General features: G+C 38.4%; 3 protein-coding genes across 4 annotated transcripts; 2 read left to right on the plus strand and 1 right to left on the minus strand.

Annotated features, from left to right (window-relative positions):
* Window positions 1-246: 246 nt before the first annotated feature.
* LOC139128346 (torsin-1A-like) lies at window positions 247-1,983 on the plus strand. The gene has a single exon (XM_070694138.1). It carries the CDS (start codon window positions 409-411, stop codon window positions 1,837-1,839), a length of 1,431 nt encoding a protein of 476 aa, XP_070550239.1. The 5' UTR covers window positions 247-408; the 3' UTR covers window positions 1,840-1,983.
* A 5,103-nt stretch (window positions 1,984-7,086) lies between these two features.
* On the minus strand, window positions 7,087-16,546 carry LOC139128348 (3-keto-steroid reductase/17-beta-hydroxysteroid dehydrogenase 7-like). The gene is made up of 9 exons (XM_070694139.1): window positions 16,403-16,546; window positions 13,858-14,061; window positions 13,173-13,265; window positions 12,393-12,507; window positions 11,276-11,394; window positions 10,366-10,546; window positions 9,560-9,616; window positions 9,064-9,162; window positions 7,087-7,384 (listed from the first exon to the last, which is right to left on the minus strand). The coding sequence occupies exons 1-9, from the start codon at window positions 16,459-16,461 to the stop codon at window positions 7,295-7,297; spliced, it is 1,017 nt and encodes a 338-aa protein (XP_070550240.1). The 5' UTR covers window positions 16,462-16,546; the 3' UTR covers window positions 7,087-7,294.
* A 799-nt stretch (window positions 16,547-17,345) lies between these two features.
* Window positions 17,346-22,676, plus strand: LOC139128349 (torsin-1A-interacting protein 1-like). 2 transcript variants are annotated; one of them, XM_070694140.1, is made up of 3 exons: window positions 17,346-17,680; window positions 18,914-19,084; window positions 20,346-22,676. In XM_070694140.1, the coding sequence occupies exons 2-3, from the start codon at window positions 18,937-18,939 to the stop codon at window positions 21,416-21,418; spliced, it is 1,221 nt and encodes a 406-aa protein (XP_070550241.1). In that variant the 5' UTR covers window positions 17,346-17,680; window positions 18,914-18,936; the 3' UTR covers window positions 21,419-22,676. The 2 variants fall into 2 exon arrangements, with proteins under 2 accessions (XP_070550241.1, XP_070550242.1); XM_070694141.1 differs by lacking the exon at window positions 17,346-17,680 and adding an exon at window positions 18,375-18,557.
* Window positions 22,677-27,425: the final 4,749 nt, after the last annotated feature.

Consider the following 27,425-nt stretch of genomic DNA (forward strand, 5'->3'; position numbering starts at 1 on the left):
AGCTGAAAATGCGGCATCTGCATTAAAGTTATCAACACAGAGGCGTCCTCTTCAAACGAACAGACTTTGGATCGATGCAAACAACAAAACCCAGCACAGTAAGGGCCCTGGGGTAAAACAGACAGCAACATATCCAGTGCTTCGAATGCCACCACCTGTTGTACCTCTGACACCAGTGCGTCAATCAAAGGGTTTATCAAAAAGGCATTCCAAAGCTGCCCTTGGTCAACACAAACAGATCGATGATAGGCGTTTCAGACAAGAGATACCGTCATCACAGTTTCTCAGTACACTGAATGTAGAAAAGACAAAGATGGTGTCTAGAAGTTCCAACCGAGTCCGTCAACAGCTTACGGTAATGAACCCTACCATAGTGTGGATACGGGACCCAGACATAAACCACCTTCAATGCACAGAAGCATGTCCTTGACTCACAACCTTGACAAGTGCGAGACCAGACTTAACAAAAGTGAAGGCATATTTGTCACTTGGGCAAACCGGGAGCAACTGTCTGTCAGTGGATACAGCCTGTCTCGTAGTCTCTCTGTCAACAGAGTTGAAACTGCAAACAGTAAGCCTGAGATGTTACCAGGGAATGCCTCATTGAGACCTAGCTTCCAGAGAAGCCAGTCTGTGAATGCTGTTCGAACTCCAACAGTTTATTCTGTGAATGCAAGAATGTCTTATCCAGGCCGTAGTCTCACAGGAAGTACATCTGTAAAAAGACATAAACAGAAAAAGGAGAGTGGAACGTCGACAGACGTTTGTGAAGAGTTCCACAAGTCTGGAAACTCTGTGAAAGATTTGTCTCAAGAGAAACAAAGTCACAGGTGTTCAAGATTCATTTGTTGGTTGCTCTTCCCTGTGATGGTAACCCTACTGCTTGGAACTCTCAACGCTGCGTACAATGTTGATTTACAAGCAAAACTCCAAGGAAGAACACGGTTTATAGCATCAGAAGCTTTGAATCTGAGTACCACCGGGCTGAAAGAGAATTTTCAGGAAATGGTGTTCGGTCAGCACATTGTTACAGAGGCTTTACCTCAGATCATCACGGACTATATTTCCTCTAATGCTGATCCAAATCCGCTGGTTCTGTCGTTTCATGGCTGGATTGGAACCGGTAAAACTTTTGTCACTGATCTCATTATGGAACAGCTCTTCAAGAAACAAAACCTTGTAAAGTGTACCCACAGGTTTGTTTCCTCCTATGATTTTCCTCTTCAAGACAGACATGATCAGTACAGTGCCAGGCTCATGCAAGTCATCAATTCAACTGCTCTCAACCATTGCAAAGTCATACTTATTATCTTTGACGAAGCTGATGCCATCCCATTAGGTTTAATTCCAACACTGGTGGCGCTGTTCAAGGACACAGCTCAAGGTGCAGGGTTTGGGAAGGGGATCTACATTCTAGAGAGCAACCTCTTTGGGCAAGAGATCAACAGATTCCTGATTCATCATGTACTGCAAGGGAAATCACTTGAGTCTGTGACAGCATCTGAGATAACTGACTTCCTCCACTACACTGCTGTCCGCCAAGTGGATTTCCAGAAGCCTGACATGGAGGGTGATGATGAATTTGACAGTCACAGGGCGCTTCTGGGTCACCAGCAACTAGAGTCTGTCATAGACTATAAGATACCTTTCCTACCTCTCACACGGGATGCTGTAAAGCAATGTGTCCAGCGGGACTTGAAGCAGAAACGCCATGAAGTCACTAGTTCCATTGTGGACCAAATCACTGAGCAGTTACAGTTTTTCCCTTCAAATTTAAGACTGTTCTCCGTCACTGGCTGTAAGAAGGTTTCACCTCATGTTGATCTTGTCGTCGGTTAAATGGGGAAAGCATTATTTATAAATTATATATTAATCCATGTGTGAAAGTTCTGACTTGTTCCACTGATCCCAGTATGATAGGATATAGAAAAATCAGCTGTTACTTACTCCTTGAGAAGTATAATATACAGTACATTACTCATTACTTGTACTGTACGTTCATCAAGGTAGTTTGCACCTTGGAAACAAACGACAAACTTTTGCTCAAAATTTTTTTCAAGTAAACTTTAACCATTCACTTTCACAATCGAGAAGAAAAATCAGGAGTCACCATGCAAATTTTGGTACTAGAAAATTAAATTACCCATTGTCTACCTTTATAGCTTTGTCAATACCAGTGAAATTGTTATGTCATACCCTCAGATGATTACTGCCAATGTATCCGATTATCCAGCATTTCAGCCCAAGATGTTTTCTACATCTACAAATTCACTGGTTTTGCCAAAACTATAAAATAAATAGCGATAATGTACCCCTTCTGGCCCATAATGGACTCAAGCAAACTTTGCACTCCATAATGTACTCAGCTCCGCCTTGTACATTATGTCGTTCAAAGTTTGCTTTCGTTCATTAAGGGCCGGGAGGGGGTATTCAAAATGGCTGCCATCCCTGAGTTATCTCAATGGGGAAAAATAAATTCCTAATTTTCCACAAATGGAAACTTTACTCACAGCGAGAGCTTCAAGATAAACCCCAACAAGTTGTAGGCCAAAACAGAATTGTGAAAGTTTGAAAGTTCAAATATCTGTTTCGGAGGCGCATTCATATTGAAAACTGCCAGTAAGATAGTGAAACTCAAGGCATAGAGACTTTGATGTGCTCACTTTGAAAAAGGAACACTCATCTGTCAGATAACTGATTCATTCCAATTGACCAAAATCCAGCATTGATTGTATATTTTTTGTTAATATATATCTTCTATCAGCATAATTGTATTTATTTCAAGAGACATTTTCAGTTATTATAGCCTTTGAAAGATTCTGAGAATTGATGACGTGCTAATGTTTCTATGGATAATATGAAGAGTGGCTTTACTACACGTCAATGATCTTTGTAAATAATTCATTTACATTTACACACATTTACCTTGAAAAGTTAACTTTTTCTTTTGTCATTTCTTAGTTAGCAGCATCCATTGTGTAACCTAGTGTAGATGCTCTAGATTTCAATATTAATGGGTCTGAAGAGTTGCTCACCTAACCCGTTCACCCCATTCCCAGTCAACAGGTCAACAATCACTGTTGATAACAATGGGTTTGGGTCAAACCATTGTGGTGAAAGGGTCAATGAGACCCGGTGTTTGCTCCAGTGGTGTTATGGCAACAAATTCTGTACTTTCCGTTGATCACAGTTGCCAACCATAAAGTACAATGTATGATCACAGTTGCCAAGCACAATGCAAAACCAATAAGAGGAGTGTGTAAACCTCAGCAATCACTCTACAGGTCTCATGTGAAGGCTGTGTCAGACAAATGGTGTATATAGTTCCATTTCACAATAAATAGGCCGTGTAGAGTCCTCTTGACCATACATGTATGTATGTATTGTTGCTAACTCTTTCAGTTTTGCTTAGACTAGTATTGTATTTCCTCTTTGAACTTAACAGCAACACAAAACATTTTGTGTTTCATCTCAATAAGAAGTTGAACCCAAACGGTGTGTAGATCACAAATATTTCATATCTAAAGATATTTTCATTGATTTGACTGATAAGAATTCCAAGTATTGCCAATGTCATTGCACAGATTACAATATGCCAGTCTTTTCCTCATAGAGATATTTTTCAAGGTAACAGTGAAGATACTGGACCCAGACAGCATCATCAAATTTATCATGTATAACGTACGGGTTGTTTTGATGAGGGACAGAGTGCATAGAACTACAGGATCACACACTCCCAAAGAAAACACTTTCAGTTTGTATCCAAAAGTTTGTTTCCTTTTATCATCACTCAGTGCATTTGACAAGACATATTCTGAAGAACTGGCATGTAAACTTAAAGAATCAAGCGGTTGCTTGCCCTGCTAGACTATTGTGTGTTTTGTTTGTTTTCATAGCATATTTTTCACAAACATACGTAAGCAATTTATGTGTAATCATGTTGAAGATATGACAATGTACCTAGCATGACCATTTGTGCATGTGCTCAATCTCAGAGGGTCAGCTACATGTCACATTCAAGATCCCATCAAAATTGTGAATGTTACAAAACTACAGTCATGTTTGACTGATCAAACACAATACCTTGGTAATAGTCTTCCATAATGGCAAAACTTACGCCAACAAAAAATTTCATTCGTTTAAGTTATGAGGTAAATCATTTTGGTGCTATTTTGGAAATATTGCATGGTATTCAGACAAAGATTGGTTGTAAAAGAACCCTGTGGTTTAGCTACTCTAGTGATCATGTTGTGATATTGTTCTGTACAAGCATACCTCAGTTGAATTGGTTGAAAATGTTGTTCCAATAAAAAGTTCTTTTGATCAGACCATAAGTGTGTTGACCCAAGATTTAACAGAAAACCATAGAGTGTGCTTCATAGTTTACACTGTCCAGGGTACACCAGTACCAAATCAGTGGACAGACCCCGATCCTCACAACCTGGGATTAGAGGCAGCAGTCATGCACGGTTTGGTTATAGCTTGCTGATAGTTCCATGTGGCTAATGCATTAATCTGGATTGGCAATCTTTTATGAGTATTGAGTGTCATTATTTTTACTTTCTTGCTTTCTTCCCAGAGCATGTTCAAATGCATGTGACAGATTAGCATCTGACACAAATTCAATTGCCAACACTAGAATTGCATTTTACGCTGTCACAAAAATTTTGATTATAAACCCCATTACAGCTATTTCAAGATCTACATGTACCAGTAGTAGGCCACGGAAGAAATTACACTAAACAAAATTACGGAAAAAGTTATGTTGTACAACAAGCAAATATACTCTCATATCATGAATACTCAATAAAATGATCCGTCACTTTTATTGTCATATTTAAAAACATTTTCCAAATATTGCACCAATTATAAGATTTTACATACACATAAAATCTTTCAGTAAAAAATAATCAACTGTCTGAAAACATTCCCCTTTCCTGATATACAGGAATGTCTTCAAAATGCAATCAAGACAGCAAGCGTCACAATGCAAAATTACAGCAAATCGTGGTCGAGACACTGTACAACCTTGGTACCATATATCTCTCAAGCAGTTCAGAGTTCTCAGCTGCTGAGATAGAGCAGTAAACTGAGTCCATTCCATGTCTATCTGTTTGTTTGTTTGTTATTAGAAACTAAAAAACTTCAAGAACACAACTTCATACCTCACACATGATCTCATTTCCTGAACAACACTACAGATCATGCCACAAAGGTACACATTCAATTTGCTTCAAGTTCAAGTGTGAGGTATCAGCGTACCTTAGGAACACTGGGCCACATTTCTCCTACAGTAGTAATCAATGCTTTTCTTAGGGTGCCTTGCATGATGAAGTAGTGTAAACATAACCCCTAAGATACTGTTAAATCGTAATAAAGCTTAGCCTGGGCCCAGGATTTGTTAGATTTCCAGGAGTTGCCACTAATGTATAGTATTGATATGTGGTAAATACACAATGGTCCATTGGTAAATATGAAGGTATCATACAACAAATCTTATCAGACACATTTCACAGGCCATGTCTGGGTTGAAACAATCCACTGTTGATACAATAACTTAAATACATGCAGCTGCGGTAAGTTTACATTTCAGTTTGATGATTTATAACCTGAGAAATATCACTATAATTAGTGTAATTGACTTTGACTGTGTCACTGTTAAAATACATCTGCATTTACAACAAAAAAACTTAATTATCCATAAGCAAATATTTAAATATCAAAAAGCATACACAAACCATAGACAAGATGAACATGTAAGCTTTCAAAAATTTCAAACATGTTGTTTCAGGTGAGAAGCATTGTGCCTCTTCAAATCAGGTCACCCATACTTTTTTAAAAGTTGGTATTAGTTTAACATTTTCCACATACACAAAATGATCAATTGGGATCTAAAATAAAACTGATAAATCCCATATTGTAGACTTGGTTCAAGTCAGTGATTTTGTAAAGTCAAGTCATTTCAGCAGGTTATAATGCATTGATGACACTTTTTGTGTGAAACGCTTTGAGTAAGATGATCGCAGTATGATCAGATCTTGTAGTACATTTGTGCATGCGTTGAGTGAATGCAATCTGCAGCAAGTTTCTCCTGGAACATGAATCCAGCGACAGCTTAAGTATGTTGCAGTCAGAAAGAAACAGTCACGATTTCTCTACTACATCGCGTTCACCAAATTATTTCTTTATTCTCAGACTTGGACCAAGTCTACACTTAATTGAAAATGCCATCAAAGTTTGGCAAACTTTTAATCTGTGCAGAACAGTTTGGATTTCTTGTAAGTTTGGGCGATAGAGTCAAATTTTGATAAAAAGCTGATTTCAAAAAGCTATGAAGACGATCACTATGGGAATTTTAATTTCATACTATTTTTTTTCTGTTTTTAAGACAGATATCCTCATCATATGGCTCATAAGAAAACACTCTGGTGTTTCCTTTTCGGAGAGTTTATCAGATTGAAATAACACTGATATGACCTGGGACTGACGGTTTAGTGGGTTTTTTTGAAAAACAAACGCAAGCAGGAAATACCTGAGTTCCAGATTTGCCGCCTTTCATTTTGGGGAGGGAAAATATGGCAACAACTGGACCAAACGTCATGATGAACACATACCGGTAAACTAGGTTCTTATCAAGGTTATTAACCCTTTGAGTGCTGTACATTTTGCCATCAAAATTTTAGTGCAAAATTTTTGCCATTTTTTATAAAAACTTTTTGTAAATGTTTCAACAATTTTGGACAAAACAGACTTCACTTGTCATTGGCTACAATTTTTGATAACAATTTTGGAAAAATCTGGAAAAAAAATTGTTGGGTTAAAAAAATTGACTTTGGCACTTAAAGGGTTAACAAAAGGATTAGGACACTGTAGGAAAGCTACTTTTAGTTTGCTACCTCTGCCAGGTTCACTGTTATGAACCCAGTCAGGCCTAAACCCTTGTATGGGGAGATTACTCTGGTAAGTTACCAGAAAGTCAGGCCCAAAAGAGCTAATGTATAGCAGAGAGATTATTGTCATTAGACTCCAGTTTTGATGGATTGTGCAAATTTCATAATATAACGTTATGGTCATTTTGATGAATTTGGACATTAGAAGTTGTTTTGGTTTACATTTGAACCATATTACAATCATTGATGCACAGACACTAATCTGCTTCACCATCTATGATTGACGGTAATTTGTGTTCTTATTTTTCTTTTCTACCAAAATTTAAACATAAAAGAAATTTGCATCTCCACACATTTTTCTTTGGCAATGGGATAATTTTATACCACGATTGCCCAATTTGCCATCAATCTCTCTTGTATTTTCTCCTGTATGTCTGTTCCATTGCCACCAATTTCTTGTAAAGTTGCATTGGGACGTCCTTCTCATAAGTCAGCTGAAATATCATGAAAAGAAAAGAAAACACAGGACAGGAGTAAACATTTAGTTGTCACTTATAGGGCATAGATCAAACAATAAAGCTGGTTGCAAATAAAACTAGACGTTTGAAAATCTAAAACTTGTCTGCAAATTTTGAATACATTTTAGAAACTGTGCCTGCAAAAACAACAAAAATGCACCTTAATGGACAACCGTTAATGTTGATATACACACTAGAAAAGGCATATTAATGGCTAAGACTACAACCTGCATGCAACAACAGCCATGCATGCAACACTAAAAAATACCGCAATTATACGGTGTCGCTCAAATTTGATCAGAACTGGTATATACCTGTATGGGTACCAAAGATCAACAATAAATGTTGTTTCTATCTGTTCAGTGGAGGAAAATTCTACATTGATATTATGACAATGATTTCTGCACAGTACAACCAGAAAAACAACAAGAAATATTTAAACCAGAAAAACAAGAATGACAAATTTTTAAAGTAAATAAGGTCTGAAACTTTAGGTACTGGAGGTCAACTTCAGCAACATGCATAGCAGAAACAGCCCCTGTCTTTAAATAGGTCCGTGTAAGTTGTTGAGTTAGTAACAGTAGACAGTCTACCCCCCTCTACTGTCTATGGTTTCAGCAGGTCTGTTAATATGTAACAGTTCATAAACGATGACAGGACATGACTAAAGGTCAGTGGAGTTGGCCTGTTTCTTACTGGCATGCCATTACTCCTGCACATTTGCAGGATTTCCCTTTTTCTTACCTCATTTGCACATTTTTGACACTAACGTGTTCATTTTAACAACGTCACATCTCAACCCCTGCATCTACCTGTACACCAAATACTGAGATGGTAGCTTTGGCGGTATGGGAGCCTTTGTGTATGACGGACATACATCCGCACATACATACCCACATACATACATACAGACGCCACCGACTCATCATATAAGCTCTTTTTGGTATTTATATACAAAACCAAATATGAGCTAAAAATGTCACAAAATTCCTGGCAGCAGTGCCCAATGTTGTACACAGGCAGCTTGGGGTACAGTTATATGTACCAAATGATTTTGGTAATATCTAAGTTCTGGGTTAAAACGATTTGTATAGTTTTCTTAAAATTGAAACACATTTGAAAAACATTCTACAAATAGCTTCACTGGGGATGAAAATAGGTGACAGAATCAGAATAAGAGTCTCAGAATACTTCTTAAAGACATTTAATTTTATTGTCACTATTTTGGACATAAACTCACAATGGCAAGAGTTAGATTGTTAGACATTTTGGTAATGCGCAGACTAACTTCAATTTTGCTGAGGTCAAAACTTGCTGTCACATTGACAATGAGTTTCCTATCTTTTTGCATGGTTATTAACATATGAATAGATTGCTCTAAAAGCAGAGGGGTGGCCCACCTCTGAAAATCCCTTGTAGAAAGCCTGTTTGAATCATAATGTAGTTATCAATCCAGGTATTATTACAATATCCTATTTTCCACTTATTTAACTTGTCACAATGAATAACTCTTTGTCAGTTTCCCACTCCGTGGCTGTTAACAGAAATTCATTTCTATCTTTCTTCATAATTCACTTTACAGCCAATTAACTTTTTTATGGACAAGAAAAAACTAATCAAAAATCTGGACTTTTGTTAAGGTATTTAAGACCAACCTTTTCTTGTCGTAGGAACCTGTTTCCAAGGACTGTTGCACTGCTGTGGTACTTTTTATCTACGTCTATTTTTGATGGGTCTTTGTTGAAGAACCAGAACTGTAAGAGCAATAAAATGGTGTAAAGGTATCTGCATATTGATATCTACAGTGTACTTAATTATCTAAGGCAAAATTTATTTGGTGCCTGATATTTTTTGAAATATTTAGGAGTCAACTCAGTTGTTTGTCTGTAATCACAATATTGTTGTACGTATGCATTCAAAGAAAATTGAAAGATACCACATTGTTGGGATGACATTGACACTGAATGCAGCTTGGTTCAAAACAACTCACTATGGAGATGTTAAATATCTATATTTGCCAAGCCTGACCTGCTGTCAAATAGAATGAATGTTGCCTCATCCACACAAATGCGACAGCAAAAAAGGGTGGACACTAACATCATGATGCAGAGGCAATTGGCCAGGTCACTATGGACAGACACCGCTACTTACCAAACACTCAGCACCATTGTATGGACTCAGTGTCATGGTTGGTGATACAATACGAAACTGAAAAAAAGAAAAACATTGAATAGAAATGTATTAATGCATCAATCATTCAGTCAATTTTGTACAGCTTTATTCAGTATGTCTACGACATCTGTGTTTCCTCTGGCTTCTGAAATTTTTTAGTAAATTTACGAATTGGGTTTTGAAACTTTTCGTAAATTTTGAAATTCATAAGTAAACTTAACCGTTCCAATACGGAATATCATTCAATCAAATTCAAATTAAGTGCAACATGTGCTTAGACAGAACTATTTTGAGGTTTGGGGGCCTTCAGCTCTCAATCAACTAGCTGCTTCCTTGCATTCGTATATTTACCAATCAACAATGGAAAAAAATTAGTAAATCATCTAAAAAATTAGTAATTTTACGAATTTGAGAGTGGCAGAGGAAACACAGGACATATACTGTCAGGGTACTGAATTTTCTCATGTCACCTGCACATTGTTGTTCTCTTCTACATTGCTGGCAAATTTTTTCCAAATCAAGGTAGAATGCACCTCGGGGATAGATACCTGTATTTGGACTCGCAAACTTTCATAATGATGTGTCAGTCTAACACTTTTTGGGGCTGATTTTGAAACTCACAAAGTAAACAAAGTTTTCATCAGTTTATTTTCTTGAATATACAGTAGAAATTTTATTTTTCCCTTTGGAGTCAACACAGGGTGGCAGCCATTTTAAATTGAAAACATTATTTTCGTTGAAAGAAAAAGTCTTGTGTGCCCAACCATGACTCCTAGCAAACTTACCAAAATCAATATCGGTATGAACAAAGACCAGAACCAGCTTGGCATGATGTTGTTTGTCATGTTGGTCATGACAAGTCCCGGATTGGTCACATGATTGTAGATTCCTTTGGAATTGAGTTCTTGGTTGATGGCGATGCTCAGTAGATCCACTGCGTATTTAGATGAGGCGTAAGGCTCATACCTGAAGGAGTAAATTTCATGTGACAGTCTGTGAGTCAATCTGTGTTTTGACATCAGATCTGATGTTAAACAGAAAAACAACTACTGTGCAATGTGGGTTTGGGGAGCAGTCAGACAGTTTTCAGGTTAGGGTAGCATGCATCTCATTAACCACTAATGTAAACTATGGCTCAAACTTTTCTTAACCATTCTCTTGGATGATCAAGAATACAAATCAGGTATATTGAGCAAGTTTTGACTTTTTGAAATTATACTTTCTGGCAAAAAAAGTCATAATTTCAATTATCACAAAAAACATATGAGTCAACATGAAGGCTGTTCCAGGAGGCCATACTCCTCCCCCCTGATTTTCTAATAAAACCTAGCTATGTTTTTCAGTAATTTCATAGCTGTTAGGTAGATTTGAAAGGTCATTTTTTACAATTCCACATCTTCAGTTACAATCATATCTTCCTACCAAGTATCACAGGTGCATGCTGCCCTTTTCAAATCTCTACCGTTGACAGACACTAAACAAACACAAAATCTAATAACTCTCTCTACTATCTCTCTACTATGCAAATATGCTCCCTAGCCATATTACATATATGGCATGGGAGCATAACAAGACAGTGAAAATTTAATTAACTTCATACAAGCTTCGAATAAGTACAGACAAGGAGAAGATCACAAAGCAGTGATCACCAAGAGTAGAAAATACTGAGTTGTAAAAAAAAAATCAGTGGCTTACCCATTCTCGTGTTGTATATCATCTAAACTAAATGCAGCTTTCTTTGCATTGCTGGAAGACGTCCACACAACTGTTGCTGGCCTGGACTGTTTACTGAGTAAGTCTTCAAGTTCCTTCAACTGTAGACAAACAGCACAGCATACAGGTTCAACCTTTCAATGGAGCTGATCACAAATGATGTCATTTTTTCTCTCATTAATATGCATAAATAAACATTTTCCGCGTAAATGACGAAAATAAAACCTGCTAGTGTTACAATGGCGACTAAAAGTCACACTTATTCTTATGACTTTATGACTCAGATTACAAGCTGCAACAACAAAATTTGTCCAAATTTTGGGCAGTGTTGTTCGATATCAAGCACATGCAGCTATATTTAGTAACAAGCCTGAAATCGCAATCAATGCTATTATATACTTTGACGTGAGATGACGAAGTTCAATGAGGCTGTTGTAAAGACGTCACATTTCATTATCAATATGTAAAAGTTCATATCTGTCTGAAATTTTGATGACAATTAATTCATGCAGTAAAAACGGTGAAGTTAGCACTTTGTTGCTACCAATTTGACCAAGACTAGAAGATTCAAATTTAAAAGGATCTGACAAAAAAGGCTGCAGAACTGAAAAACACAGGTATGAAAGGGAAAAAATTTGTTCCCAATTTCTATCTGAAACAGGAAATGAGGCGTGTGCGAAGCTGCATTGATGAAGGCTTGCCCTGAACATGGTAACTGTATAAAAGAGTCGGGAATGAATTCAAGCACAACCAATCAACACTGACTGTTATCTGATTCAACACTAACTGACACTTTGCATCATGTCATTCAATGTACAAATTCACAAGGTCAAAACTATAGAAGGTCACAAGGTCAAAACTCGAGCAACCAAGCACCACTATTGAAAGTACTCATGTAGTTGATTGTCTTGTAAGTGTCCACATCAGTACATCACCTCTGCTTAATAAAGGCGGACCATCATTAACAACATTGCCCTCTAGTCTGATCCAATCCTGTCGATCCACTTGTGTTCTTGGACATACCACATACTGGTACCCACAATGCAGTTGTGGGTTGAAACGGTAAGTCTGGAGGAGGAAAGGATGAACCAGTACTCACCAGTATGAAGTGACCGAACACATTGGTGGTAAAGACTGCCCTGAGACCATCTTTCGTAGTACTGTCCTGCTGCATTAAGAGACCCTCACCAGTGGAAATCATATGAACAACTTTCCTACATTGAATGAAGAAACAAAAATCGCTCAAATCATTTTGTACTTATCCAGCCCTCTCACTGTGGGATTGTGAGGAATTCCATGTCAAGCATATACAAGGAAAAGAATAATGTGGTGTGTAAAAGATTGGTAAAAATCTCATGTGGTGGTGTGCCACATTGGCCTATGGGGCACAGTGATGTATTTTGGTATATTTTGACTTGCCTTTGTTCAGCCAATGATTTGAGCTTGACTGTTGCTATGGCATGCCAGTCACGACGCCAGTCACAGCATCAGTGTTCAAATTGACTTAGGATGCTGTGCAGCTTATCAACACTATACAAGTTTCAGTTTCAAGTTGTCAATGAGCTACATAGTGCTGGTAATGTCAACACTGGCATTATTGATCAGTACATGTACCAGAGCAGACACGATAATTACTGGTCTGTGTGGTTGCAGCAGAATGCTGATTTGGTTAGAGCAAAAAATCACAATTCAAATAGGTCCTAAAAAGTATGACAACACACATCTATGGATATTATAACAGGCAATCAATGCATTTCGTGAAAGCTAGTGACTGCTTGCGCATGCTCTCTCTCTCTCTCTCTCTCTCTCTCTCTCTCTCACACACATATATATCCCACAACACCCTCTAAACATTACCGACACAAAAACTGCCACTTACGTGGAAAATAGACCCCTGAAAAAATTGCCCCAATCAACTGATGGATTTGGCATAATCCCTGCATTGAAGTAGAGGTAATCAATATGACTATATCTGAAAGGAAAGAACACGAGAGTATAAAAGAAACACACAACCACCACTATTTACACATTGTTGTTTTTTGTTGTTGTTTACAATATTTTTAGGAACATTTCACTGTGTTTTGCAGACACTAGTAGTACTAGTAGTACTCACATGATGAACTGGTTAAAATAAATTTTCTTTTGCACTTAAAGGCATGGTTCAGACGTCAGATTGTCTCGCCAGGAAATTTATTCACTAGATTACAATTTAAATGGAAAACAAAAGGCTATGACACCTTCATAATCCTCTTACAGACTAGAACAAACTCGATCCCTGGGATCAATTCCCCTATCTTTAAGGTCAGTGTCAGGCATCAGATTGTCTTGCCAGGCAATTTACTAAATAGATTACAATTTCAAAAAAAAAAAGGTTATGACACCTCCATAATCCTCTTACAGACTAGAACAAACTGATACTTAAGAGCAAGTCCCTACCTTTTCTTTTGAAAATCACATTTACCTTTGATTATATTAGTATACATGCATACATACATTTACAAGATTATACTATCAGTCCTTTTAAAGTTGTAATGTTGGCAGTAATAAATTGAAGACTTACGTACCTTTCTTTGAGTTCATCTGCAGCACTGTAAACTGACTGTACATCACTGACATCAATTTTCAAAGTATCTACATGAGATCCCGGGTGGGAGAGTTGTAATGCTTTCTTGGCGGCATCAGCCTTGGTCATGTTACGACAAGCAAGGCAGACCCTCACAGTCTGGTCAGCTGTCAGGAGCCTCTCAGCCAATGCTAGACCAATACCACTGTCAAAAACAGAGATGAAATATTAGCCTTTCTTTGCATAGACTATATGTGGGTTGGCCCTATGAGTATGGTGAGAGTGTACAGCTTTGGCTATGCTGCCTGTGGGAAGCAGCATTTGCCAAAGCCAGATACTCTCGTCATACTCGTACGGCTATATATGGAGCTACATTTTTTTTTCCTGAATGTGGCAGTCGCAATCCCTGGTTCTTGCATTAGTAGTAATAGTACTTGTTAAAGGCGGAGCCTCCCTTTAAAAGAACGCCAAGTTATGGCGGCGTTTACTGTATAAGTGGACACCAAACAGGCAACACGCAGGCACACACTCCAGAAAATGCAACTTTTTAGTTTTCCCCGGCCGCAAAAACACAGACAGACTGCCAAGAGGTCAGCGCGAAGTTGCTGCCAATCGTGCTCTGTGGTTATATTCAAAGTCTAACGCGACTGGAAGACAATTTTTTAGGAAATTCAAGCGTTTGTGGTGGGGAATCAATGACCGTTGGCGATTTGAACCTACCGTCAATCAAAACCTTGCATAAACTCTGTTTGCAGGATTAGCAAAATGTGACAAAAGGTTGAGATCAGTTTGTGTAATTAATGTTATAGAAATCAAACATCGTACTGGCCAAGTGTTTGACTGGGAGGAGAACTCCACTAATGCGAGAACCTGGGATTGAAAAGTGCGGCTTTAACATCGACTATTAACATCTTGTTTTTCCCGTGGAGCTAGAAAAATGTTTTTCCTATCTTCTCCTATGGAAATTGAGTCAAGTTGATCAATAGACTACTAGTATTGATTTAGAGATAAAGCAAATGAAAATCCTGTCAAATTAAGCTCAAACTAGAGGGTTTTTGAAATACAGTCCTGTGTACACATTCTTGTTCTCCAACCCTGTGTAAAAATAGGGAACAGACAGACTGGTATTTTGCAACATGGATGTACAAGCTTACCACCATGATTGCAACAATATCACATTATTGACTAGCCATGAGGGCGACAGCAATTACATCTGTACTCCGAGGGACTGTGAGTCATCCCCCAAAACAGACTGTTTCCCGAGGCCGAAGGCTGAGGGAAACAGTCTGTTTTTGGGGGTGACTCACAGGCCCGAGGGGTTAAAGACGTGTGCTGTTGCTCTCATGGCCAGTCAATATGTGTTTTATAACACACCTCATAAGAAAGTACCATACACAAAGCTTGTCGCATGTAATATGTGGAGTGGTTCGGCAAGAATTTTTTTTTTTCCGACCGAGTCACAATACCTCTGCAGAACGTTCAATGCACCTTTAATTATCATGTTCGTCTGTTTCGAGTCCTTGTTGGCAAGCAGAGCACTCAGTTCTTCTTCAGATAGTAGGATAAACCGCAAAATTTCTCGACTATCGTTTTGCTCAGCCGCAGACGACATGTTTGTTTACATTCCAGTTGACACATGCTCGCCAGTGTTGTTTTAGACGTCAGCGGGCGGCATCAGTTCCGACAAATGATGCCTGATGATGCCGATTACGTGGATCAGCATAAAAAGAACGCATCCCACGTGACTATCAATTGACGAATTAGAATATAGACTGCGGATGAGGTGTGTTATAATCATCACTATATGCAATGCCTTCCAGCTGTCCACATCCCATTTACTGTGTTCCTGTGGGGTCATGGAGGTAGCATGGCACACAGCAGATTACATGCATTAATTGCTGAGATTAACAGCTGAGCCGCACAAAAGACAACCGTAACTCTGTAAAAAGTCATTCACGGTCTCAAGCACAACCATTCGACTCAATGAAAGCAAACCATAGTTGCATCAGTGACGTTTTGCTTGCATTCAGTAGAATGACTGTGGTCTCGAGGGTTCCCTAGTCAACTTTTTAAATGTTAACAGGTGAAGCTAAAATTTCTGCCCAGAGAAAAATCAAGCCGTGTTTTGTTCAGGGCTGTGTGTTACCGGCGTTATACGGCCTTCCACCGTGGTGGGTATCTCTGCATGGCAGGGCTGTCAACGTGTTACCGGCGTTATACGGCCTCAGTGGTGGGAGGCCGTATAACGCCGGTAACACACAGCCCTGCCACGCAGAGCTGGGTCTGACCATGGAGCTAGTACTGTCCGAACGTCCGTAGATACAAGGAACACTGCAAAGCAGCATATGCATGTTCAAAGGTCATCGGTTCAAGCTCAGACTGGTGGCAGGGCCAGTACTCAGGAGGGTGGTGTTGTACGTTCGAGGTTCATGGTCGGCTCTGTACAATAATGCATCGGGTCACATCTACGCACGAGAAAATTTCTAACATTCTCATTTGAGTTTGTGTCAGTTCTCGTGATTTAAACTCATTACGACTGCACTTACGCATTTCCTCCTGTAATGACAGCAACTTTACAGTCCGTTGACGGGCAGCTATCCGACATCTTTCGAACTTTGCGACATCACCTGATATTGGTTTCCCAAATCTGCCGCTAGCGGCGTGCTGCAAGTCGATCTCCGTTTCTCGTCGCCCGTATGTACGGCGCTTATCTGACAAAACGTGCTTATCTGACAAAAATAACTAATTACTGCTTGTAGCCTTACTCATTTGTGGAAAGTAATCCCTCACACAATACTTCGTCTGTTAAAATACACGAATGAAATTTTAATTACAGAAGCCTAAAATCACAAACATCACAGAATAGCCATAAAATAGTTAAAAAATACAGTAAATTTTATTGATTGCATAAAATCGCCGTGCACCTCAATCAATCACGCGATCAACACATAGAGGCTGTCTTAAGGGGTAGAGGAGAGGGCACGAGGTCACATGAGGTCTCGATCGTGCGCTCTCACGGTGGCCTGAGTATCAAAATCACCACATCACAATGCGGCAATGGCAAGCAGAGTACTTTTGTTTACGTCTTTTGTTTTTGTTTTTCATCACCTTCCTCGATCGCTAATTTTGCCATTAAAGTACATAAATTATATTCAATAATTTATTACATGCAAGTGGATGATAAGAAAAGCACCAACATGTTGCAACACGGAGTTATCTCCATGGGCTCGTACAGTACTTTGTAGTGGGCAGTGAGCGAGCGCGAGCCCGGCCGATGGAAGAACAAACACAATAAAAAAACTATATGTCAACAATTTAAGAGTAGTTTACAGAAACAAAATCCTTCGTCTAGAAGAATTCGATTGGCACACTCCGTGTACACAACATCGTACGAAGCGACGACATGTACCGCGCGCATGAAGTGCGCTGGCTAAAGTGACTCCCCAGGGTATTGCTAAAAAGAGTTTTGTCAGATAAACGCCGTACACGCGTCGGCCCAGTTGACCTAGTTAGTTGAGTAGTTGATCGACAATGGACTCAAAGAAGAACAACTGTTGTTGATACACCTACTGCTTCTATCGGTGCCATGAAAAAATAACCCACACTGCTTTAGAATTCATTGCCTATCTTCAAATCTGTGTGAAGTATCCAAACTTTAAACCTGGTTTGTTTTGACCGGACTCTTTGAGGTAACACATTATAAACAAACAACCATCATTTCCGAGAATTAGAAGTGAGCGTGGCCCACGTACAGTGCCTTGATGCGAAAATGCAATGGTCAAAAATGCTGTCATAATATCTTGCAACGTGATTTTGAAAAATATGTAAGTAGTCCTACTGTTTACACCTTCGATTTTCCTCTCTTGCGGCAGCGCCGCTATGAGATGGATGTTTGACACAGGGTGTTTCCCGGAAGGGATATCTGTTGCACGATCAGAACAGTACATATACTATTACTAAGATACAACCACTTTGTCACTTTCAATCTTGACGGTGTAGCAAGCTAGCACAGTACGCTTACCCATTTCGCGTATTCGGATACCTTGTACCACCCCACTTATATAACTACTTGAGATTGCATCATTGATTTTGTCAGTTTTTGTTAGCTCATATTTGGTATGTATATAAATCCAAAAAAGGAGCTTATATGGCATCTGTATGTCTGCATGTATGTGCGGATGTATGTCCGATACACGCAAAAGTTCCCAAACCGCAGCGCCCTCCATTACAGTATTTGGTGTACAGGTAGACCCAGGGTTTGAGATGTGATGTTGTTCAAATGAATATGTCAGTGTCAAAAATATGCAAATGAGGTAAGAAAAAGTGGAAATCCTGCAAATGTGCGGGAGTGGTGGCATTAACTGAAACAGCCCACACATCTGTGTTGGAGATTCTGTAATCTCTAACCTATTTGTATGCAGTGTACCTACTATGCATAGGAGTGGTTGCAGTGACTGAAAGAGGCTACTCCACTGACCTTGAGTCATTTCCTGTCATTATTCATGAACTGATACATATTGGCAGACCTGCTGAAACCATGAAGGACTGCGTTGAAACATTCTTCTGCTAAGCCTGTTCCTAAAGTTGACCTCCAGTACCTAAAGTTTCAGACCTTATTTACTTTTGTCATTCTTGTTTTCCTGGTTTAAATATTTCTTGATGGACCAATTCAAAGCAAATATGAGCACACTGTCCTTGAAGGTATTTTTGTTGTTTTGTTTGTTTATTTCTTGGACCTTGTGATTTACTTGCCTTGAATGAGAACGATTGCTGGAATCATGGAGCTAGAAATGGAATTGATTTGATGTCATATTACGTTTGTTGTCAGATGGTATAGGGAACTCATATTAAAGAGCTTGAATGGGTCAAGAACATTCAATAGTTTCTCACTATTAATAAGAAAATACTTATGAGCATACAGTGTTATTGTTACCATTCCATGATACACTTCTTCAAGTTATTGGGTAATTTCCCTGTTCTGTATGGGCAGGATAACATAATTCACCATTACTATTTTGGATTTCTCTCATTTGACTTTCACTTTGAATTTCACGCAGTTGAGAACAGCCACTTGGTCAGGATGAGTCGATCACACGTCAGAGGGCGCGCACCGATAACACGGTCACGAGCAAAGAAGGCTGGGATTGATATGGAAGATATTGGCAAGGAGAATCAAACATCAGCCAGCTACTCTTCAAACCAATCCCAGAGGTCACCATCAAAACACGGTAATTTTTTATTACTACTACTTAAAGAAGCACTGCCACATACAGGAATATGGCTGAGACATATATGTAAAAAAGTTATATAGCCTCAATGACACGTAACCCAAATGTTGTTGTAGCGTGAACAGGAAGAAAACAGGATGACTCTTTATCGAGGGTATCTCAGTACCTGAATGCTTTATGAGTGACATTTACATTGACATAGGGGAAAAATTATCATACAAATCCTTCATTAAGTAAGGCCAAAGTAATTAAATTCTTTGTTTTGCGTCCCAACCCGCTTAGGTTTTTAAGGTTTTCATAAAAAAAACACACAGTGTATTTGAATAGGAAATTTTAGGACATGGCCGCTTAGCTTTTCTGAACTAAAATTTTGTTACAATTTTTTATTTGCTGCAATCAAATTACATTGTGTTAATTTTCTTGTGTGTGTTTTTCAGCCGCTTAGACGCGTACCTTTTCCCATTTAGAGTGGACGCAAAACAAAGAATTTACTTACTTTGGTAATTCATGTTAAACACAAAAATGTCAGTCTCTTGCACAGTACACCTACAAATGTACCATAGCTGTTTTCCATTCACTGTCTGATACTAACACAGAATAATTTCAATTGTACTCCCTTGTCAAGTTTACCTCTTCCTAAAATAAGACATGCTAATACATCTTGTAAGATATATACTCATGTCAGTGTTTGCAAAACTTTGCTAACTTGGTTTGCTCTAAGCATAGCTAGTGGAATCCTTTCTGTACCACTGGTTTCTTCTGAGAGATTTGTTCATATCAGTATCATGTGTGAATATTGACGCCTTAGTGAGCTCCACTTTTCAAATGTGTAGCCATACCAGTCACTTTCGTGTAGCAGTCTTGTCTCTCTTTAAAGGGCCAGTAATGCTAACTTTTGATAATTTTTTCACCATTTTTGTTTTGAATGTCAACCACAATGCTTTGTTCTACTCCTCAAGGCATGTCGATATACACAGTTTTCAGCTTGTCAACTCAGCTTGTACGTGTGTAAATGCATTGTTATTGTTGGCAAGTAAATTCTGGTCAAGACTAGAATTAAAACAAACAGTAAAAATACATTTTACACATATACCGGTAGACACTAAGTTTACAAGCCAAATAGTGGGTGTTTCAACATTCTTTTGGGAGTAGAATAAGAAGTTTCAGTTGACAAACAAAATAAAAAGTACTGAAAAAATCATCAAAAGTTAGTATCACTTGCCCTATAAAGTAGTTCTCATATATTTCTCTTGCATCACAGAAAGCACACTGAGAGGAGGAAATTCGCCTGATAAGCTGAACACATCTGTGATTAGTGACATTGACATTGAGAGCTTCAGCCCAAGAAGGCAATCAGATGACTCTTCAGTTAGTGACATCCATGGCAGTCCAGTCAGAAGAAAGAAGAGAGAAAGGTCAACAAGTAGCGGTACGCAAGAAGTTGATGGCAGTCCTAGACTCTCGCCTGTAGATGTTAAGAAAAGTAAATTACATGAGAGAAGTCCGACATCAGAAATCAAGGAACCAAGGAAGACAGAAGATCAGAAAACAAGGAAGACTGTTTCTGGTTCTCATCACCATGGCAACAAGTACTTTGGGTTAATTTGTGCATCCTGTGCAGTGGCCTTCATTTTGATAATTGCGATCATCTTTGAGCACGTCGGAGGGGGTCCCTTGAAGGAGAAGACATCAGAAGAGGTAACAAACATGGCGACAGATTTCACGAACAGTTTTCACCAGCTGAGGAAATCCTTCCCTGGACTGAGTAAGAGATTTTGGAAAATCTGTGCGGCTCCCATACTCTCGGTGATACAAAGTCAAGCGCCACTCCAACCAGCCGTAATTCTCATCGCCATACCGCCGGAACGGTACAGGCAAGGGGAGGAGATAGCCCTTCAGCTCAGCAAGATATACCCAGGCAAGGCAGAGCCTGTCTACATCAACAGTACTCACTACAACTCAACAGATCCTGATGATGCCAAACTGGACATCGACACCATGTTAAATGACGGCTTCGGGAAGGGCAGTAAAGCAGCAGTTTTGTACAGATTGGAGGAGATGCCCCCACCCGCCATGTTGATTTTCTACAAATACTGCGATAACGAAAATGCTCCGTACAAAGATGCCGTGATAATCTTCACTGTCAACCTGCCTGAGCCAATTAGCGAAGATCTCAACAATCAGGAACAGGAAGAGGCTGTCCAGGAGTTCTTGAAGTCAAAGTGGGAGGGTCGTGCAGACCTGGACATAGATAAGATAGGTGCCCTTTTCAGCAGAATTGCAAATTCAGTCGCCATATTGAACACAGAATATAACCCAAATCCAATGATTTGAAATAATTATTATATAAATGCTGAAAAAATACAACTTACTCTTGGAAAAATGCAACTTGTGAAGTTAAGTTTCTCCTCTAATAATTTATTTTCATATGCAAATGCGCAAATGTCTAACATGATGTACAGTCTGTTCCTATAGTGCCAAGTATCTGTTACACTACCATAGACAATAAAATCTATAACACTACCTTCTATGCTAGCTTATCAGTCAGAGTATGTGTATTTACGGAATGTAGGGTTTTGTTTGTCAGAAGTGTGTGACCATTGTCAAGTTCGACAGCTTTATGTCACAGTATTTGACTGATTGATATCACACTAGAACTTGTGATAAACCGGCACTTTCAGAATGTAATACAAAATTTCTACAGATTTGAAATGGTTGAGTATCCTCAACAATGCTTTGTGTTCACAAATATAGTACTTCACTGTCATGTGATTGACAACTCAAGAATAGTACAGTGACTTGAATAAACAGTACAGTTTCTGGAAAGTCATTGCCAAAGAAGTCAGTTAGCAAAACTTTCATATTTTAGAGCTTGTGCATTGGGATTTACCAAGGTAGACTTGCCATTGTGATGCCTTCACGCGCACTTGACCACGCAAGTTACTGAGTATGAGGTAGAATCGGACAACTTTCAGTTTTGGTTTCAGTGAAATGTACTAAATGTCGGCCACTTGTAAATCATATGTTGGCACGATCTAAAATTTTGAAAATTTAAAAGTGGACTCGCGTATTCATCATTTTCTTAAATGTAATTTTTCTGTCAAAGTTGACTCTAAATAATTATTTTCAATTTTCATTCCGTTTGGCAACCAAAATCATCAAAAATAATGTAGAAATTAGATTGTCTGTGAAGAATTGCTTCTCTTTGAACTTTTCATGTCATTTTTCAGCAAATATTCCTCATGTTTGGGAACTAATTTGTGAAATTCTTTTATGGTTCCTGAACTTTATATGATCAATAGGGCACAAATGCAATCATAGAAAGTCAAATTACAGTAAGGAAAAATGTATATGTTGATTGATTTTTCAGGTTTCCTGTATGCTTAAAGGAAAACTGTCTCTCTACTATCCATTTGCAGAGTACTGAGTCTTTGAAAAACTGAGTAGTTCCAGGATGTGTGACCTTTGACATCCATTCTGTGGCTAAGGCTGAAACTTAAATTAAGATACACATGCATTCTGTGCTCGGTTTCAAAAACCAGGATATCGTATTGTTGACATGCAAAGCAAATAAAAAATTTTGTATCGCAAATTTTTGCTTGTCTGAGCTTTTTTGAAACGTGGAATTACAAATGCCTATGTTTCATGCTTTTCAAGCCAGCTAAATACTGACGACACTTTCACAATATTCCATTCATAGCAGGTGGAACAATGGTGTCTGCTTGACCAAAGATAAAATTAAAGGTAAAATAGGACAATATTTCAAAAACTGAGCTGCAAATACTGTGACTAGAACTGAAGGGAAGGTACTGTATTACAAAAAGAGAGGGAAATAAAACAGGTACTGCATAGAGAACAGCCTAGCAATTGAACACTATAGAAAACAGTTGCAAATTCACTAATTTTTTTTTTTTTTTTTTTATTTTGCTCATCAAGGTGTACACATAGCATGTAAAATACATGTAAATCATGCAAAAATGAATCACTTGCTTGATAGAGGTATGGAGGTACAACCTGCATGACAGGAGATAACAACCGCCTTTATAGAACTCAGAACATTCTACCATCCCCCTCTGCTGGCTATGATTCCATACTCACTGCATTGTCAGGCTAACAGGTGTGAAAAGGCATCAGTCAGGAGAAACAAAGTATACTACATGCATCTCGCTTCTCCTGCCATTATGTTGGTCACAGCTCACTCTGTGAGACTAGCACATTCTGCACACAAAGTAAGTACCTTTAAGTGTTTTAGCAGTCAACAACTCATTGAGCTCTGTTCACTTTTGATAAAATGTCTGATGTATGCCGAGGATTTTCTATTGATCTCAGAATCTAAAGTAGACTTGCCATGCTGTCCAGATAAGCTGCATGTTTTTTTTCTGACTGGAAACTGATATCAACATAAAAAAACTAAAGTTATTATATTTAATGAAAACCATCTTCTGAAACGGCTATGCTCTGTATACTCAAAATGGAGTGGCTCGCCTTGAAAGAATACTGTTCCCTGGGTAATGTCACCTCTCCAAATGATAATTCAAAAGAGATTTCGTGATTTTAAAAATTAAAGGCAATGAAATCTCTTTTTTATTTATTTATTTATTTATTTTTTGCCTTCACAAGAGTCTATTTCAAAATGGTTGAGTACCTGTGAAATTATTAAGAGTTACCTCTTTTTATCACAACTGGAAGTTGTGATATAGAGGTGGTTTCAACCGGTGTTTGATGTCGTCCATTTCCGTAAACGACAAAAAGTCAAAAACTGCTGAACAGAGTGCGTTGATATTTGATACTGATACATAGACTGGTTCCAAGGTTCCAATTCCGAAAAATGGAGCCAAACGGAGCGCCGGTTAGATAGTTTTGGGAAATTTCTAACCCCCTTTTTATCTAATTGATTTTAGGGGTCTTTCATACATGTAGTTTTGGAATGTACACCAATCCTGCATTGTGGACTGTTTTATGAGTTGTTGAACAGAAATGAGGTTTTGATGAATGTTAGAAATATGCAGGATGGCTGATTCAAAGTATAAGAGATTTCTATGGTCTTTTGGGCATCAAAAGCATTAAAAAAAAACATATTTCATAGTTTAGATTCTCACTTTTGAGATGACCCTAGGCATTTGTTAAGTAAACATCCTTGAGTCAATATACAGACTTTGACATTCCAGAGAGTAAGTATCCACAACCTCACATGTTACAGTCTTTCACTACAATGGTATGGCCCAAACCCATTGTTATCAATGGAGAGTGTGGACCTGTCTACAGGAAATTGGGGTGAACAGGTTAGACAATGACGTTACAAGTTGTAGGTTAGTTATCAAGGTAGCACCAGCATAGAGTCCTGAGCATCTGTCCATGTGTTCTCACAGCAAATTACAGGGAAAAAAATTATTTGAGAAGTTTCTCTCCTTTAAATAGAAGTATATTACAATTTAAACCTGTCATGGATAGATTGCTCTCAAATGATCTGAAACACAGTTATTGCCCATTAGCAACAAATCTGTAGCAAGATTTATGTAAAGTTCATGAACTTACACAAGGTATTAGACAACAGATGACCATGACTTTGCAACTTTTCAACATTTATTTCATTCAGATTTCCTCAGTTTAGTGTATAATTTTGTAATTTTAATTACTGTCAACTTAGCTTTATTAACTTATTCATACCTCATTATTCTTACACTACTGTTATATCTTATAACCACTAAATTTCAAGAGATGCATATATGATTGTCACTTAACAAACAATTTACAAATATGTCTTCTGCTTTTTCTCCATATACATATACATGTCTCTTTTCTCATAAAAATGAGCTTAAAATCGCAATGTGAAAAATAGTCTTTCAGCTATATGTTGCCCATTGACTTTGTGGTCTGTCTAATTCACAGTGAGTGTGGTTGTTGATAAATGCCGATAATACTAGGCGGTCATTATGTCCAAGCGCCATTGGCGATATTTTTTAACATAATGACCATAGGTAATTATCACAACTGGAAGTTATGATATAGGGTTAGCTTCAACCGTGTGGGACAGTGTCCATTTTCCGTAAACGACAAAAAGTCAAAAACCGCTGAACAGACTGCATTGATATTTGGTAGAGATATTCAGACTAATTCCAAGGTTCCGATTCCGAAAAATGGAGCCAAACGGAGCAGCGGTTAGATAGTTTTTGGAAATTTCTAACCCCCCTTTAACTAATTGATTTTAGGGGTCTTTCATATATGTAGTTTTGGAATGTACACCAATCCTGCATTGTGGACTATTTAATGAGTTGTGGAACAGAAATGAGGTTTTGATGAATGTTACAAATATGCAGGATGGCTGATTCAAAGTATCAGAGATTTTCATGCGCTTTTGGTAATAAAATTGATAAAAAACAACATATTTAATGTTTTAGATTTCTCACATTTGTTATGACCCTTAACATTACAGACTTGATGACATAACTAGCAGCTGGACCTGTTTACTGGCGCATTGATTTAAAGACAAAGAACGTTTATTTGTAATAAGGACGTGTAATTTCGTAAAACATAGTCTATTAGCCTGGAAATGTGATTTTTGCGAATATTGCTTACCCCACTGACAAACAGTGTGGTTTGAAAATGGCTGGAATTCGCTACTTCGGGACTTTGTTTCTGTGTGGATTTACTGACAAACTCCAAACCTGCAGCACCTACCCATTCAGTATTTCATGTACAGGTGTACCAGAGATAGAGTAGTTTCACAATGTGCCAGTTGTGATCAAGTGCCATTGGCGCTCCCTCTTTTGATAGCTTAATTGTACCTATGACATAGTTGATGTGAAATTTTGGGACACAAAATGAATGTCAAGGGTAATATTCTTAATGGTGTTAGCAGGTCATTTAGATTTATAGATTTATTCCCGGCGTTCCAGTAAAGCATGCCTCTTTGCTGGTACTGTTGGAGAGTTTTCATAGGTTATTGAACTTATACACCGGGAGAGTACATGTTTGCGTGTTTGTAATATCAATGCTACAGTCAGTTCTGTTTGTGATAATCTGTGTAAGAGACTGACTCGGCTCAGCGATTTGGATAATGATTCAACATGTTCAAGGAAATGTGGAATAAAAAAGAATAAATTCAGAACATCCAGACTAGTTAAGACTACATGTAATCTATATCACTCACTCACTCACTGTTGTTGAACAATAAAGTGAGTGACTGATTAATTTGTGCGAGAAAAACGAGGGTCTGTGATTTGTGGCAATAAACCAGCATGGAGTGAGCCCGTCCAGCCAGAGTTGGTCATTTATTTGCATCCGGACCAAAAACCTTCGATCAACTTCTCAAAAGTCTATGTATGATAGGCAGCGCTCTTTCGACACAGTTTCGTGTAGGACAACATTCCTGTGGCTGCGTCTAGGGGCCATTACCGTACGGTACACCATAGATGTAAAAAAATAAAGGATTTGTTTTTTTGTTTGTTTGGTTTTTTTTGAGTGTAATTGTTGTGTTTTGTTTTCCTATTATTTACAAAGTCTAACCATGGATGATGGAGGTAGGAACACAGGTGCGATGTGGACTGGGTAGTTTTAATAGTGTAGAGTTTATGCTTCGACGTTCCCATGAAGGCGCGACATAGGCTTTTTCTTTATTATCGGATAATATCGTCTAAAATGTCTAAGTAAGAGCGTTCCAGGAACATGAGACCAAAGTGATCTAATAGGGATAATATTATCGACATTATCCGATAAAACAGTGATTTTAGAATTTTCTACCCATCTGCATTTTCCCTACTCCTCTAATATTAGACTCTAACTTAGATTTTGGACGATTTTATCGGATATTATCCGATAAAACAGAAAGTCGGGCATTTGCCTCTTCCCTACTTCTCTAATATTAGACTGTAACTTGGATTTTAGACGATATTATCGATTTTATCGGATATTACCCGATAAAACAGCATGTCGGGCATCTGCCTCTTCTCCACTCCTCTAATATTAGACTCTAACTTAGATAACTTAGATAATATTATCCGATAATGCCTATAGTGCCAATGTCGCGGTATCCTCGACGTTCCAATCGTATCAGAACGTTATATTAGAGCTTACAGGCATTGCTACACTGTGGCTAGACGTCGCTTTGCAATCGGTACTGATTCACAGTACACATGGCAAACAGATAAAGCTTTCTCTGTGTGAATCAGTACCGATCGCGTGTCGCATGCTGTGTTCTGAATCGCGAGCCCGTCGAGCTGTCATGTACATGCCACATGTCCACAGGGAGGTCCCAGCAGTTGGTCTTGTACCTGTCAATTGACCGATAGCTATTGATGTTCCCAACCACCTCCCATTCCGGAAGCAGACGTCTCGTCTCCAC

Source organism: Ptychodera flava, unplaced genomic scaffold (genome assembly GCF_041260155.1).
Source record: "Ptychodera flava strain L36383 unplaced genomic scaffold, AS_Pfla_20210202 Scaffold_50__1_contigs__length_938362_pilon, whole genome shotgun sequence".
NCBI lineage: Eukaryota > Metazoa > Hemichordata > Enteropneusta > Ptychoderidae > Ptychodera > Ptychodera flava.